Source organism: Neopelma chrysocephalum, unplaced genomic scaffold (genome assembly GCF_003984885.1).
Source record: "Neopelma chrysocephalum unplaced genomic scaffold, ASM398488v2 Primary Assembly neopelma1_91, whole genome shotgun sequence".
NCBI classification, from domain to species: Eukaryota; Metazoa; Chordata; class Aves; order Passeriformes; family Pipridae; genus Neopelma; species Neopelma chrysocephalum.
The window spans coordinates 3226246-3243320 of record NW_020897753.1 but is presented as its reverse complement, the minus strand read 5'-3'; the positions used below and the strand labels follow the sequence as shown (position 1 = coordinate 3243320).

Here is a 17075-nt window from a genome sequence, read left to right as displayed (position 1 = left end):
AATTTTTTATTTTCTTTACTATAACTCCTCTCTTAGTATATTCTTTCTTGCCTGGTTTTATACAATGAAGGTTATAGAAAAAGAGGCAAGCACACAACATTTAGACTACATAAAACATTATGTGTGCCATCGTTTATACCGAAGCCAAAACATGCACGCTGAAAAAAAGACAGTACTAAGAAAAGATGTGGTTCTGTCAAAAAATAGAAGAGTGCCCTGAAAATGTTGAAAAGACCTCAAGGAGACCTTGAGGTTTGAAATTGGGCTTGCAAGAAGATAAGCAATCTGCAAAATCTGAAAGCAGACACTCTATAATTAGAAAGGCACTGATGACATAGCAAAAAGGTTAAGTGATCCTTGAGCAGTATCCATATAAGATTGCTTCCAAGATTAAATTTAATTACAGTTATTCATAGTGCTGGTTTCTTGCTGCAATTGTTATTTCAAATATTAACAGGATTTTTTTATCACTTCTTCATCCTACACTTGGAATTATTTTAGACTCTTCTGGGAAGCATCTGTGCCTCTGTCTTAGGCAGAGGAAGCATTTCTGCAGAAGTGATAAAATTGGAATGTTGGGAGCAGTGGTTGTGCAGTTGTGCCAGAAGAGGTCTGTGATTGACCTTCCTAACAGGCATAGTATAAACACAGTAAAACAAAGTACGGGCAATACAATGATGGCAGTGAAAACATTCCTTAATCTTCTTTATATTTCCATATCTCCAGGTATCGTGTTCCCACTTTTCTCTCCCCTTGCCCTGGCACGTTTTGGGGGGCATATATAATTAGTCTGTGTGCTACCTGTCCGTGTCTGCACAGCAAAAACCATAAAGCAGATAAAGTTAGCTCTTCTCAGACAATCAATTTTCATTACAATACATGAATGCTGAGAGAATTTCCAGTAAAACAGGTGTGGACCAAGAAATACTCGGGGTTTTTTTAATTCCCCACACAACTGGGGGAACATGTGGATGTAGAAAAGCTGGTGTTTCATCTATTCCTCTGGTTCATAACTTTGAAAGAAGGGAAAATAAAAAGTAACTGGTATTCCAACTTTTTAAAATACTTTAATAATGATATGTAATCTACTATGACTAATGAACTGTCTTGCAACAACACATACATAGATTTATATATTAGAGAGAACACCAAAAATAACTACCACACAGTTGGTACTCCTAAATACTTTTGATTCTGTCTTAGGAGCTTACAAAAATATCTGTACATATAGTCCAGTTCACAAAGACAAGTGATTTTGTCGTGTCGAGATTTTTCTCCTTTGGCCTTATTTACTACCACAGGGCTTTTATATAGCGTTAAAACCCATTCGTTTTTCCCATAATTTTCCTTCTTTCTGCCTCTGGGATGCAGTGACATTGGAATTTATACACTGAACCAACGTAATGTTGCATTACATTTTTCTCATTTGCAAAAATGAAAGTTCTCGCTGTGCCCTCTTTGAGGTAAACATGTAATTAAACACAGGAGAGCAGAAGAATTTGTTCTAGCTGTGCTGATAGCTGGAAATTTATTGGATTTAACTTGTGCCTTTTTTTGGGGATTCTTGTAGAAAGGGCTTTTTTGGAGCTGTGCCCGTTTAAAATGATGATGTCACGTGTAATTACTGCATTTTCAATAAATGTGCTCAGATGATTCAGGGAGATGTGCTTTGAACTGTCTGGGTTCTAAGAGCCAATTCAAAATTGGCTGGTGGAGAAGGCTGGAATAAGATTTCCTCTAAGGACCCATGGATTTCTAGCACATACCTGCTGCTTGCTGGAGTGAGGTGCCTTTATTTCCCTTGGGAGCTGGTGGCTGGAAGTAGCCAACAGAACGTCTTATCCTGATCTGTTCTTCCCATCACCTTCTCCTCTGTGGGTTCTTAGTTCCACTGCCTCTCTTGTCTTCATCTTTATTTCCCATCCTCCCCTGGGAAAGCTGCAGTGCCCAGTTGGTAACTAATGACCAGCCAAGGCTGCAGTGCTGGTTGAACTCCTGGTTTGCAAGAGAAAAATGAGCACTTTTATTATTTTTTTTCCTATATACCCAGCTCTATTTTGTCTTAAAAAAAAGAGCTCCATGGTAACACAACAGCTTACACCATTCCTGCATCTCCCATGATATGCAGATCATAATTAACCATAGCTTAGGAAGTTATATTGAGTGATATAATCCTGTCCTTTAATCAAGACTCCCCAGCAGAGTATCAAAAAAGGGATCCTTGCAAGATACCTGAGCTCAGACGTTACAGATTTTAAACAGGCACATGTAACAAAAATACACAGTGTCTAAAATTAGAAAGTGACTGAAGCACTGAGCTGCATTTTAAGATGATTTGAGTAACATTTCTGAGCCACGTAACCTATCTCCAGTCCTAAAACTTCCATCACAGATATGCAGGAATTATTTCATCCTTTGGTTGCATTTTGGGAAAATTCGTTACAGGTAGAGTTTACTGAGGTACAATTTACTTCTAGAGGGTGGCATGAAAACTGCTGAAGTAATTTACTGTGGTAAAAATTGACACTCTTATCTGATTTTAGACAAAATTTTTAAAAAAGAATTTGACCCCATACCCAAACAAGCTTTTGGGGCAAACCCAGCCCAAGTAATTCCTCTTCCCCTTCTTCTGTGTGGCTGTGCTTTATAGAGACACAAAGGTCTCTGAGAGAGGGGAGAGGTTCCCTTGGCTTGGGAAATTTGGGACACCTGCACTGGAGGTTGTTTTCTGGGTAACTGGTTTGGGTTTTATGCCTTAGGGTCAGGTATGACCAAAAGGACAAAATCCAAATGGGGTTGTGGGGTGTTTGTGTGAGAAGAACGCCAGGCATGTGTATAAAGTAAGAGAAGGGGGAAAGTATTTAAACTTTGAATAAAAACATTGCCTGAAATAGGCAAATTCATGTAATGGTTATTTCACTGTTATTCAGTTGACTAGTGCCTTTACCTCGTGTGTGATCCTTTTGATAACTCTATCAGAGGAATCGAGATAATTGAATGATATATTTTGGTCTCTCTAAAAAATTCACAGCAATTGCGTCGGGAAATTATATCTAGTTTAGGGCTATTAAATATTCCATTACTACTGCTTTCACTCTGTAGCATTAGTAGAACTCATTTCTTTCTTTCTTTTCTTCCCCTCAGCCCTAAGCAGCAGGCAAAAATGGCAGAGTACTGCAGATTAATATTTGGAGACGCGTTGCTTATGGATCCACTGGAAAAATACCCGGTAATGTGGCTTGGGATTTGTCAGATCACAAATGTCTGAGGGAATTTTGATTGAGGTGTTTCAGCCCTGTCTTCTTCTTCACATACAGCCTCTCAAAGCAGAGTCTAAAGGAGGGAGTTAAACAACGTGAGCTGTTGGTGACTTAAGCGTAGTTTTTTATGCAGAGGTTGTCCTGATGTAGTGAATTGTAATCTCCTAAATGCAATTGATCCTCATTTTATAATGTAGGCCTTCTTATTTGAGCTAATACTTATTTGGGTTATTGCTGTAGACATTTCATAAAGCATTTTCCTTCTTAAGTGCCCTCAGTAGCCCTGTTTCATTTTAATGTTGAAGTTACATCTTGTGCAAAATCCATCTCATTTTAACGGGGCTCACAGAGGTTACAAAACCACCCTGTGCCATGTGGGCCCTAAGACATTGTCATAAGCTTGTTTCTTTTATTGTGACAAATCTCTCTTCTTTTTTTTTCTGCAAGCTTGAAGCTGGGGTTCCCCTTCCAAGCCCCATGGATTTAATGTACAAAATTCTGGTGAAGAATAAAAAGAAGTCGCATAAGTCAGCAGATGGAAGTGCAAAGAAGAAGCTGTCAGAGCAGGCTTCCAACACATGCAGTGATACATCCAGCATGTTTGAACCTTCCTCCCCCGGAGCAGGTATGAGTTGAACCTACAGATCCATTTCTCCCTAAAACACAAATGCTTAATTTCAGCTATAACTCAGCCCATTTACAGCAAGGTACAGGTACACAAGCGTGGGCCTTGCTCAGTAGGAAACAACACTAAGTGTCATTGAGCCAGGAGTGGAATCTTTGAAGGCTCAGGGCTAAGGAACCCCCATGGAATGACCCAAAGCTCAGTGATGTGTGCTGACATTTGTCTGCACTGCTTATTAAGCAGAGTGAGCTGCCAACTCCTCCACCCTTGGCTGCCTTCTCTGGGTGCCCGAGCCCAACATCAAATACAAATGTTTTCTTGTTCCTGTTGCCTCTGAGCTGTGCCTGCTATTTGATGCCTTTCCCACTGAACCCCTTGCCCAGCAGAGCTGCTCTGGTTTCCTGCAGTGTCTCGAGATTTAGGGTAACTGGATGAGATCCCTGTTCCTTAGACACCAGGGCTCAGCCTGCAGTTGTCCTGCATTAGTCACATCACAGACCTCTGTGCAAAGATGTTCTTCTGTTCCAGAGATGGAAACAGGCAAAAATAATATGGCAAATAAACATTTGTTACCCATGAGTTGCCATCAGGGAATGTAGCCAGTGGAAGCACAGTGTATTGTGTTTATCTTGTTCCTTTTATTAGCAGAATTTTTAAAATCAGAAGTGAAATATAAAGGTTGCTGTAATGCCTATATATTCTGGTGATGCCTATGGGGGTCTTCAGGGCTCCATTGTGAGTGTTGGTGTACAGAAATGAGTAAGAGATGGTCTTTGTCCTGGAGAGCTTAAAACCAAACTAGAAAAACAAAGAAAGGTGCAGAGAAAAAGGTAAAATGTAAGGGTTTGCTCCTAACCACAGCAGCAGATTAGCAACTAGCAAGACAAGCAACAAAATCTCTTTATCCTGATTCCACACACTGGAATTTCTTCTCCTGTCAAGACTGAAATTCTGGATTCTTAAAGGCATAGGAAATTATGCCTCAGCAGTAGAATACTTATAGAGCACATTGAAAGCTCTTCTGCAATATAAGTTCATTACTATTTGCCATTAAAAAACTTTTTTCTGTTGTTTGTAATTTTTTTCTAAACTCTGATTAATTGAGCTGAAAATTTTCCTGCTGGCAGTTTGCCTCAAGCTGAATTAAAAAGAAAGAAATCCTGGTTCGTTTGTGGATAACACTGTTTATCCTATTAGAAGCAAAGAAAGAGTTTTCAACTGTTGTTTTTTAGAAAGTATCAAAAGGGCCTGGATTTCAAAGGAAGATTTATCCTGGTGTCAGGGATGATTTCAGACTATTTTCTTGATTTGCTTTAGACAAATCCCAAGCAGCAGGAAAATAAACGTGTTCCAGATGATTTTCCACCATTTGAAATCGGCTCTGGGTTCCTAACTCTACATTTTTGTTACCAGCACACGGTCAGAACCAGTGGCAAAGTACATGTCTTTTGCTTTCTCAGGGCCTGGTTTTGCATAGAGGGCAACAGCTTTGTTTTTCAGGAGCCTCTCTGGGAGCTTTTCTAGGAAAAGACCTGGGCTGGGAACGCAGGTGTTGATGCTGCTGCAAGGCAGGAGGGTCAGTCCCATAACAGAGTGTGTAATTATACAAATTAACTGTGAATATTATGTCTGTATTACCTCTGTAACAGCCTCTGATTATGCAGAGGAACACTTACAAATTAGAAAATACTGGAACTGAGGGTGCAAAATTGATGTGGTCACTTGGTTGAGCCGTGACTGCCAGAATGCACTGCTTGTAGTGCTGGTGTCAGCCCCTGTTCCTCCTTGAGGACTTGTGCCTCTTTTGGAGAATGCAGTTAGTCAGTATTTTCCCTCTCTCTGGATCAATACTTGATCCCAGATACTGCATCCTCAGTGAATCTCTGTGGGGGCATCCAGGCTGAGCATGAGCTCTTGCCAAGTAGCAGTGAATTTATCTGAACAGTACCTGTGGGAAGGGAAATAAAATTAAGCCAATCTCACCTAAGGACAGGCGAACCTGACAAAGCTTAGGAACAGTTTAAGGATGACTGACAAGGAACACCCAGGATCTCATTTTTCAAGAATACTTTGAATTTTTAAGTATTCAGAGCACAGTTCTGGAGGTTTCAGCTAAAGCTCAGAGCTATGAGAATGCAGTGCTGCTGTAAATCAGGTGCCAGTTTGCTGTCTGTGAACGTTTAAGAAAAAAAGAAAAATCACCATTTTATGAGACCCATGTGGCAAGACCCAGTGAGAAGCAGAGCTCAACAGTCACCAAGACACCCTTCTTCTCACTCTCTCATTCCTTTGTGCATCTCCACATCAGCAACAGGTGATGCTGGAGCACTTGTGCCCCTCTGTACCCAACACCAACGCCTGTAATGCAACCTCAGACTCACGAAAGGAAGCCTGATTCTTAACATGAAGTGTTTCACTACTCCAACCTTAATATAATCTTTACATTTGGCAAGCTGGGCATGTTATTCAGATAACTCTGTTGGACTGTGTAGCTCCTGTCAGAGCTGCTGCTGATCTCCAGGAGGAAGTTGTGCTGATTTAGTCTTCTCGAGATTCTAAATGAGTTTTTTCGCAGCAGTGCAAAAACTGTGGAGGTTCTTACTTCAGCTATGACAGCAAGTGTCTTACACTGCTTGAGGTCAGATTGTAACCCAAATAAACCAGGCTTTTGATATGTTTATAAGACACACCATATGAAAGTGATATAGTAGCAATAATTAAAGAATTCCAAAACGAGCTTTGTGGAATGCCTTGCAGGATGCTCATGAACCTGCTGTAAAAAGTAACTTCAGTTTTTCCAGTGGAAAAAACTTCTCCTAAAAGTGCAGCAAAGCTGACAAAGCAGAAAGTGAAGTAGATTGTAGTTTTGGCAAACAAGCAGCTTAGACCTGCCTAGTTTTGCACAACGAGCAGAAGTAAATAAGGAAGATTTTCCAAGTCCTGTTACAGTGCAGAAAGAGCAGTGGCAGTTCTGCAGGGCCATACGTTTCACCAAAAGGAGACCCATACTGGAAGCGGCTAAAACTTGCTAATTGAACACTGTTTAAATTTCCAAGCAGATTAATAGTTTCTCATTGATAGGATGACGTTTTTTGTCAGAGTTGTGGGTGCTGCAAGGGAAGAATCATGGGAAGACAGGGAGAGGGGGTAGAATTGGCTCCGTGATTTTATGATGCTTAAATAGAAAACTGGATAAAAGGGTTTAGGCTGGGTGTATGTAAATGCATTAGTACCTTGCTGCTGCTTGCCAGCTGAGGCCGTGGCCCATTGTCACAAAGCAAAATAACCATTAGGAAACTGAATAAAGTTTACTTTTTTCCTTTTTAAAAATCAGCAAGCACTGACATACAGTGGAAAAAAAACCCCAAAGGTGATTCCCCCTGAGGTGCTGGTGGCTGCCTAAATGTTACAGAGCTAACAAGCTGCACCAGCAAGTACCACATTCGTAATCCATGCTGGCTGTTACTTTGAAGGGGTCTGAGAAAGCAGATTACCAGATCCCTCTGAATTTCAAGCCCTGTCTAACCTTTTGTTTTATTAGGCTCTCAGTGTCTGGTGTGCTGCTGAGGAACTGTGAGGATGGATAATGTTCAGCACACTCTTCCTTGCCCCTGGTAACAGGGATTTGGCTTATTGTCCCCAGCTCTCCTTCTCATCCTCCATTCAGTGTTACTGTGTGGAACCCCTCTACCCACCTGTTGGGATTCAGCCTCCTTTGTTCACTCATTACATTGCCCAAGGAGCACTTCTGTGCCTTCCCCACGCTGTCCCACTCACTAGGGACAGCTCCTGGAAAATGTCCTTGAAACTGCCCCACTGAGGAGTTTCCTGTGCCCTTCTGCCTACAGGTAGTTGACAGTTTCTGTGTTGTAATTTACCAGTTGTGTTAGGGAGCAACATCCTTTAAATTTCTTGGAATTCTTCTGTCTGCCCTCGTCCATGGGCAGGCTTTTGTCTCTATTTGCAGGGCAAGCCTTGGAGCAGGGCTCTCTATTGTCACTGTAGCGTGGAGAGGTCCTGTCCTGACCTGGGTTTGTAGCCCCAGCAAAATGCAAATTGTGATTATGCCATTAGAGCTAATTGTCCCTTAAGCTCTCACATGCATGTGGATGTGGCCTGTGCACGGTGTCTGTGCCCTCCTGGGAAGGGATGGCACCACGGTGGGATCAGTGAGCACGAAGGTGTCCACAGCACAGACATCTCCTGGGCCTGGCCAAGGCTTGCTCTGGCTTTGTGTCCCTGCAGTGTGACAGGGAGGGTTGGGTGTGAGCACAGGACCCTGCCACTGGGTGAAAGGCAATGCAGATGTAGTCATGCTTTCTAAACCACTCATTTTTATTCTGTGTTTGCAATCCTGTCCCTGTCTTGCTGTCTGATGCAGAACTTGAAAATGAGATTTGATCTCCTTGGGAGTGTCCCTGTTAAGTATTTTCAAATAAACCAGTGATGTGTTGCATACTTTCCCCCCTGGACACTTCCAGCAAGAACAGGCTGACATGTACCTGGTGTCTCAGCACTGCGAGTTGACTGGAATCTGCCTGCATCCCTCATTTTGTGGGCTGTGCAAAGTGTTATTTTGCCAGTCTGGTTAAATCATTTGAAAGCTTCCCATCCCAAGATTGTCACTGCGAATCCTGTGAGAGCTGGGCTGGCTCTGTGCACTGTGCTGAGGTTCCTGGAGCCATCCCTGGAGCCCGTTGAGCAATCGTGTTATTTTCTTCAATGAAACGTTCAGGAAGAGATGTGTTGATGAATAAAAGCCTGACATTTCAACATCTGCATCTGGAAGGAAATGCAGCCTGGGTAGTCATCATTTGGTTGTGAAAGGCACACTCATGTGCTCTCCATGTTCAGAAGGGTCCCACTGGGCATGATTTAAGGCCTGCTGGAACAAAGAGCAGTTTATTGACTCAGTGGGCTTTGGATTAGACCCTAAATTGACAGGAGGAACTGAGACTGAATTACCATCCTCTGGAGGGTTTGGGAATGCTGCACAGTAGTCAGATTTTTTTTGCTGCCACTGCTGAAACAAGCTGAAAGGTTTGTGGAATAAAATCTTTAGGGGGAGTTGTCAGTCTTATAGGTGTGGATTGGTGACTGCAGTATAAGTTAAATCTTCTTTTCCAGAGTTTTCTTCAGATGCACAATGTACACTTTATGACAGCCAGGCCCTCAGGGGGAGTTTCTAAAGAGAAAGCTTGATATTCCTTAATGGTTTAATTTCTGATGCAACCAAATCAAAACATTTTGGAGGCGAGGGGAGGCATCCGTTAATTAACATTAAAGAACTTGTGTCTTGCCCAGAGGAATTTGATGAGTGCACTGAGACTGGGAGCAAGGCAGTAAATGTGTTTTATCTGGTCCTCTTTACTCTGAGCACAATTTCGGGGAAAGGATGAGCCTTTTGCGTCGTGCTCACATTTTTTGGCTCACACTGCCCTCAGCCGGTGCAGCTGGGCTCTGCCGCCGGAGCCCTGACGGAGGAACACCACGGCGGTCTGCCAGGGCAATTGGAGCCCCGTTCCTGCAGTTTGGCTCCCGTGCCAGCCCCTCCCAGCTGCGCTGCCTCAGTGCACGGGCTGGGATACGTTCAGAACAGATGGATTTTGCCGAGCAGCCCTTGATAGCACAGCACATGAGAATCTCATCAGCTTTCGTGTGTGGTTTCCTCACCCCGACCGTGGTGTTACGTGCGAGCTCCTCGGAGGGGGTGAGGCGTCCACCGGAGGTCCTGCACGGATCCTGCAAGAGCAGGAGTTTGAACTCACATCTCCACCCCCTGGGGCTGTGCCCCGAACATGGGAATATCTCTCCAGAGCAGTTTGTGATGCCGTGTCCACGCACTGCGCTCTTTTGTCAGTGCTGATTTCCAAAGCTTCAGACATCTGCAGAGGAAGAGTTTTAGCTTGGTTAGGCAATAAGGACTTAATTAGTGCCGAAGAGGGATGAATCACGAATCCCTCGAGACCAGCGTGTTTGATTTGTGCGGTGACAAAAAGCACATGTACGGCTCAGTCTCCTTCAAGCAGTGCTACTTGCACATCTTTGTTGAATTTGTTGCTGGTGACTGTAACTGTTGCTTCAGCCAGTAATTACCTTCTGCTTGAAACTTTGCAGGAGAAGCAGACATGGAGAGCGACGATGACGACGACTATGATGATGACTGTAAGAAGTCGTCGATGGATGAAGTAAGGGTGCAGATGTGTGTCGTGGGGATGGATCGGTTCCGGCGGCTGCGGGTTGGCGTGTGTTACCAGGAGCGGGGCTGCCATCCAGTGGAGAGAGGGAGGCAGAGCACTGGGAAGCTGGTTGTTAATCGGTTTGGAAGCACGTCCTTGCTTTGTTTGTTTGTACTTTAATTTTCTGAAGATAAGGAACGAACAGCACCGCGGCTGATCTGTTTTAAGCAGCTGCTTGTGGTGTGTTTAGCGTTGTTGGAAGCAAAACTTGACATCCCAAACTTAGAGCTGTATTTATTATTTATCCAGCAGCACTGTGCCTGTGTAAAGGTAATGCAGTCCCTTCCCTAGGAGTCACATAAAAAGAATGAGTATAGCAGCAGTTTAACATAAAATTTACATTTCATGGCAAATTTTCTTCTTTACTGTGTGATGCTCCCTGTGTGAAGCATTGCCTTCACTGAGCCAGGGTCAGGGGAAGATGCCACACCTGATAGGGAACTGAGCTTTGGTGTTTGTGGCCCCTGATGGACAGATCCAAGCTGCAGCCTTTTTCCCCTCTCTGCCCCAGGGTACTGCTGGGAGCGAGGCCATGGCCACGGAAGAGATGTCTAACCTGGTGAACTACATTCAACCTGTGAAGTTTGAGTCATTCGAGGTATCAAAAAGTAAGTAAGCTAAGCATGAGCAACACCTCCCCCTGGAAATGACCTAGCAAGCGTTTGGCAGAAAGTTCTGGAGAAACACTGCTTGGCTTCCTCTCAGTCAGATACAGACACACAGACAGAAGGTGTTCCCTTGGTATCTGGCCAAATAAATCCATTTTTATTTTGAAACCTATTTTAGTCAAAATACCCAACTTCATCAACAGGAAACATGCTGACATTTCGAAACCATTTTTGACAATTACGTGCTTACCCTGCCTTTGTTGCCCATGACTGAGGAGTAACTGAAGCAGTTTGAGAGAGGTGGTAATAAATATATTCCTACTTCTATTTTGCCTCTGCTATTTTATAGAAGATTCAGAGGAAGCAGAGTGTGCCCTTCCCCATATGCAAATTCACTCTTTTCCTGCCTCTGTGTGTTGTATAGAAAGGCCATAATTTCATCCCCTGCTGACTTTTACAGAAGATGCCTTGCTAGGAATGCTTTCAGTGGCATCCTCAGTAAACACTGCAGCATCTTTTCCTTCCTTGGTGCACCACCCCCTACTGTTTACCTGCCCTTTTTCACTTTGCTTTGACAGGTTTTAATGTGCTTTTGGCGCTTTTTAGTTAAGGAAGTGTATAGCACTTTAATTTATTCCAGATCCGTGGTGGCCTTGGCAGAGGACAGATAATTGTTGCCTCAGTCCATGTCTCTGTACAAGATTTTGCATTTACTTGTGATGAATAATAAACATGTAAGAAGTTACCAACTGTTCATTTGCATGTGGGTATTTATACAGACACACACACAGGCGGTCACAAAATCCTACAGGGAGCTGGGCTTGTTCCCTGGAGTAGTGTCCCTTTGGATGTTTGTAATCTCCTTCAGCTCTAATGAGAGTTACAAGAACACAGTGGGAGGGAGATGTGCCTTCTGGAAAGGAAGCCATGTGAATCCTAGCAGGACAAGTTGATGCAGCTGCTATAAAATTGTCTTTTTTTTTCTGTTCACATGCCTGTGCCTTTCCAAATTTTGTGTTTTGTAGAGAGATGCTGCTGTCCAGATTTTTATCCTAAGTTTTGATGTGATTTTTGATCAATCATACTGTGTCTGTGAACTAATAATATTAAGGAATTAAATTTCTGGTGTCTCTGTCAGAAAAAATCATTATGTGGAACACGTGGCCTGTTCATTAAAGCAGAGGCCTTTGGTGGTAAATGTTGCTGGCTGGTTAAAGCATGACTTGTGGGTTCTAGTCTTAGTCCTGGCCTGGACTCACTGCTGGATCTTCATTAAATTCAGTGAGGATGAGCTGAGTAAAAAAGGAATTAGATTAGGACTGTTTCTTAGTTTGCTGCCTATCCAGTTCTTTCCCAGAAATTTTACTTTTGTTTACTTGACTTCGAATGTAAGAGATCCAGAAGTGTCAAGATCCATACTGGTCTTTTATACAGTTTCATTGTTTCATTGTTACAGCATTTTTCTATTTTAATATTTTCTAATTCAGAATTGGTTGGGATTTGTGATCCTGGCCTCCACAGCACCTCACTGCTTCCATCACTCCCACATTTTAAAAGTGCATTTTCTGGTCTTGCATCTAACTTGTTAACAGAAATATTGAATAGCCATGGATCAACCAGTCCCCTGATTGCCCTCACTAGAAATGTTCCCCTCTCTCTGACAGCAAGTAGCTGGAACTGTATTTTTCCGTGTTTTTCAGACAGTTTTTCAATGAGTTTTTTGTTCACTCTGTAGTGACTTCCTCCTGACAAGATAGCATGGTATAAGCATCTATCAATAGAGAGAAATGTCTGTCCTGCACAGTCTTTTCTTCAAAGGGCAGGTTCCTTAATTCTCTCCAGCTATTACAAGGGAATAATTGTTCTTATTTTAATTAGGAGTTTGATTAAGCCCTGGACAGTTCGTAACTGAATCCTTTAACATATACCAGTTCTGGTTTCCTACAGATGCTCTACTTTAAGATAAGGCTGAGAGATAAGAGTTTAATAATATAACAAATTCAACACCTCTGTTCTAAATGGAATAAATGCAGTGTATGTGTGTGTGTGGTTAGTGCTGTCCCATCAGTAAGGGGAAAGCTGGAATAAGAATAATCTCAGTGTGTTTATGAGAGCTGAGATGGAATTGAGCTGGCTGGAACAGTCTGGAGAAAGAGAGGATATTGTGTGTTGGAAAGGAAGAGGGAGTGGTAGGAGAGCACCTCTAGGGAACCACAGGAATCTTTCACCATTAGGAGATAACAGCTATGAATAAAAGCAGTAGCATGATGGCTGCTATTTAGAAATAGGGACCACAATGAAGTCCCAGTCTCTGCTCCCCTAGAGGGAGAGAATCCCTTTTGAAACACCATGTTTGTGCTCTGACTCCAGCATACCCTGAGAATGGTTTGTAGCTCACGGGCTAGCAGCACATTTTTCTCTCACGTTGGCCCAAACTATCCAATTCTTCATTTCTTTGGATCCACTGCTTCCTTTTTGGCTTCCTGTGAGGAAAGTGCCCACCTGTTTCTGTCCTGCTTCTCTCTACAAGACAAGTGCTTTTGTTCAGTTTTATCACCTTCCTGCAGCTTCACAGTTTGACTCCAAGAAACTGGCCAGGCTGGCCTCCTGGCCATCCCTGGATTGCTGCAGCACAATTCCTTCTAAAACTCCATGAGGCCAGTTTTCTCTGTCTTGTTGTTGGCTTTCAATGAAGTGATGAGGCTAGAGAGATCTTACTCCAGCACAGGCCCACATTCCCTCGTTTTTAAAGAGGCCAGTGCTGAGGTAACCAGTGGATGTGACCTCCAGTGCTGTAGCCCCTTTTAGGCAACATACACAGCTGATTGGGATGAAATGGGAAGCTGTTGATTTACAGGACTTCCTACCTTCTGTAGAAAGGTGTAAAGGAAAAAGCTTAGAAGGGTCTTGCCTTAGGCTCCCTGCTGCCCGTGGTGCTTGGGTACATTGAAAGGCTGTGCCCACATCAGCCAAAGGTGAGTAACAAATGATACACAAATTAATAGTTAGTCCTACTGACTTAAATGCTTAGGAGAAGCTCAGGTGTCGCACACAATTCCTGCTCTGACGTGTCCCTGGTTTTATCTCCCCTTTGAACTTCCAGAGCGCAACAAAAGTTTTGAAATGTCTTCCTTTGTGGAAACCAAAGGGCTGGAGCAGCTGACGAAGTCTCCTGTGGAATTCGTGGAGTATCCTTGACTTTCAGAAAGCTGCTTTCTAAGTCTCTCTGTGTCTGAGATCTGTTACAGAGCTTTATTGAAATTTGGAAACAGGAGCTGGGGAAATAGGGAACATAAATGAAATTTGTAGATTTGACTGTCTTTCTAAATGAATTAATTGGCCTGAGTTCTGATGAGCTAATTTAAAAATTGTCATGAGTCCTTGTGCTGCGGGCTAGGACTAGAGGGAATAGGCATAAACTACATATTGAAGACCTGATTCTTTGTATTGTCATTGTTAAATTTATCATCCTGTATGAAGTGATACAAGTTATGGCGAGCAAATTGTCAAAATGTGGCTGACTTCTTTTTCTGCAAGGTGCTTGCTTTCCCATCATACCTCTACTTCTGAGAACTCTGAGCTGGTTTATTGCCACATAGTTGTTTTTTTGTGTTTTTTTAATGTCTTCTAAAGGAAAGCTAAGGAACGTTTCTGTTTAGACCTTTTGATGTTTCTCAATATCTCTCACCGTGGCTGCAGTTTAGAAAGAACGATCAGGATAAAATAGTGCCTCAAAGAAGATTCATGGGAAGCTACTTCCACAGATAACCTGCAGCATGTTCTCATCTCAGAGATTTATACAACTTGTGCACTCATCATTTCTGTCTCTATACAGAGGCCAATTCCAATGCTCATTCCAGAAAAACCACTTTTCTAACTGAACATCTCTCCCTGCTTCAGAGGAAGATTCCCTGTTTATACAGCTAACTGGCTTCTATAATTGTAACCTTAGGAAAATCCCAAATTAGAAACCATAATGATAAATGGAATTTTATGAACGTGATCTTTTATACAGGACCAAACAGCACCTTTAACTGTCCTGTATTTATCATATCTCCTACAAAATTGTGGCCCTCTGGAAAGCCTTATGGTTGCAGAAATCCAATAAGGAACCCACTGCCATTCCCTAAGGAACACCTGCACTTCACACTGCAGTCACACCTCCCTGCAGAGTGGTTTTTGTCATGTGTACTGTGTCTTAACTACTCGCCATTTAGATACAACAAAATGCAGCTGAGCCGAATTTACCCCAAGGGAACACGTGTGGATTCTTCCAACTACATGCCACAGGTCTTTTGGAATGCTGGCTGCCAAATGGTTGCTCTCAACTTCCAAACTGTAGGTAAGCCGTGCTGTTCTCTGCATTTCGAAACCTGTACGTGTCCAGTTCTTTGATACAGTTTCTGATTCATAGTTAGGAAAGGCTTTTATGCATCTAAAGGTATCCAGTGATTGAATTATACTATAGAGCTGCTAATTAACATTTTTAACACAGATTTTTACTGTTCATGTTACAGTCAGTGTGAAATTACAGTAATTGTTGTTATTTTATTGCTTTTTTGAATTATTATCTATCCAGAACTTAATTCTTATCAATATTTTTAACACCTAGATTTGTCTATGCAAATAAACATGGGAATGTATGAGTACAATGGCAAAAGTGGGTACAGGTTAAAGCCAGAGTTCATGAGAAGACCAGACAAACACTTTGATCCATTTACTGAAGGTATAGTGGATGGAATAGTAGCCAACACCTTGTCTGTCAAGGTATGTACAAAGCTGGTGAAAATACTCCCATGGAAATGTTAGAGCATAAATATATTTATATTTCTGTTGTGCAGTGACCTAGCAAATAGCTATACTAAGTAAAGAAAATAAAATACATTTAATTTCATGGAGTGACATGTAATTTTTATATTCTGCCTCACATTTCATGTTGTAGGGTAAATAAATGCATTTTTATTGTATGTATTCTTTTCCACAGAAGTAATTACAGAGTCACAGCATCACAAAATTGGGAAGGCAATGGATTTAAGAGCAGTTGGGCTGTGTTTTCAGTAACAAAGGGCTGGATTTAAAACACGCTGTTGTGAAGTGGGAGGTTGGACTGGAATAGCTGGAACACCACAGTGTTTAGTGTAAATACATTTTTGTGGTTCTCTGAAAGTTCTCCAGCAGAACTGTGGAACCCCATAAATGTCAGCTGCAATTCATTGCCAACTTGCTTTTCTTTTGAAGGACCTCTAATGAAGTTCAAGGACTGCCAGGAGCCTGCAAACTGAGAACTGCTCACATGAATATTTAGGGGGATAGATTGAGTTGGCTATGACAGGGTGACAAATTGATGCTCTGTCTATCTCCAGTTATAAAACCATCAACTTTCTCAAGTCCTGCTACTCCTTTAATGGACTTGTCCATTAGAACAGTGTCTGTAATTTGGAATCCACCTGCAAAATACCCTCCTGTTTTCACTGGGAGCAAACAAGCATTTCCTCTCAGGCTGCAGGCAGGAGCAGAGCCATGCTGGGAGGGAGGTGAATAAAGGAATAATGTGATGACATGCACAGTAAAAAAAGAGGATGTGTGGGATGACCTTTTGTGGTGACCTGTAATCACGGGAGCTTTCAGTGCCCTCCTGGGGGTTTAGAGGCACTTTCTTCTGCAATTATAGTAAATGGAGGTGGAAGTCATTCAATAGCTATTAGGAGATGCACAGAGTTTTTAGCAGGAATGAGCATCCAGGAGAGATGTCTGCTGCTCCTGCCTGCTCAGGGAAGGCTCTGCTGGTTATAATGTCAGTGCTCATACAAGATACAGCTGAGAATGGATTAAGATTTACTTTAGGCAAGCCTCAGTTTGTTAAGGTACAGTGATGCTGCTACACACCCCTGTGCCTCCTCAGCTTCCTGAATAAATTGCAGACCCTTCTTTCATAGTAAAACTCCTCACCCTCTGTGAAGGGCCTTTCTTAGAATATCAACTTCTGAATTTTTTTTTCTCCCTCACAGCTGTAATCTCTCTGCTGTCTATACCACTTTTTTTTTCCCCAGCATTTTTTGAACCTGTTGATAGAACTTAGGAGTTCTCGAAGATACCGTGTTGTGGAACTAGGCAGCCGGATTGAGGATGAGATCCAAATGAGTATTCCTGCTGAGGGAAGGGCAGCAGCATGATCCCAACCACATTATAGCTCATAGGGGAATTCAGGACCACGGGGTCACAGGAAACCAGGCCTCACAAGTTGTTTTTCTGTGTCTGCGATGAAACAGTGGGTTTGGTTTTTTTTCTGTTTGTTGTGGGTTTAGCTTTGTTTTGGTTTTATTTTGAATGCATACTATCTGAT

At 42.5% G+C, this 17075-nt stretch overlaps 1 protein-coding gene across 2 annotated transcripts in view; it reads left to right on the top strand.

The window, feature by feature from the left end:
* The window catches only part of PLCB1 (phospholipase C beta 1), a 335327-nt gene that overhangs the window by 241764 nt on the left and 76488 nt on the right, over positions 1–17075 (top strand). For both annotated transcript variants that reach the window (XM_027693456.1, XM_027693457.1), the window contains exons 13-19: positions 3145–3229; positions 3708–3885; positions 10003–10073; positions 10636–10732; positions 13836–13920; positions 14950–15074; positions 15345–15499. In XM_027693456.1, the coding sequence (XP_027549257.1) occupies positions 3145–3229; positions 3708–3885; positions 10003–10073; positions 10636–10732; positions 13836–13920; positions 14950–15074; positions 15345–15499 (796 nt within the window). The remainder of the gene's footprint in view (positions 1–3144; positions 3230–3707; positions 3886–10002; positions 10074–10635; positions 10733–13835; positions 13921–14949; positions 15075–15344; positions 15500–17075) is intronic.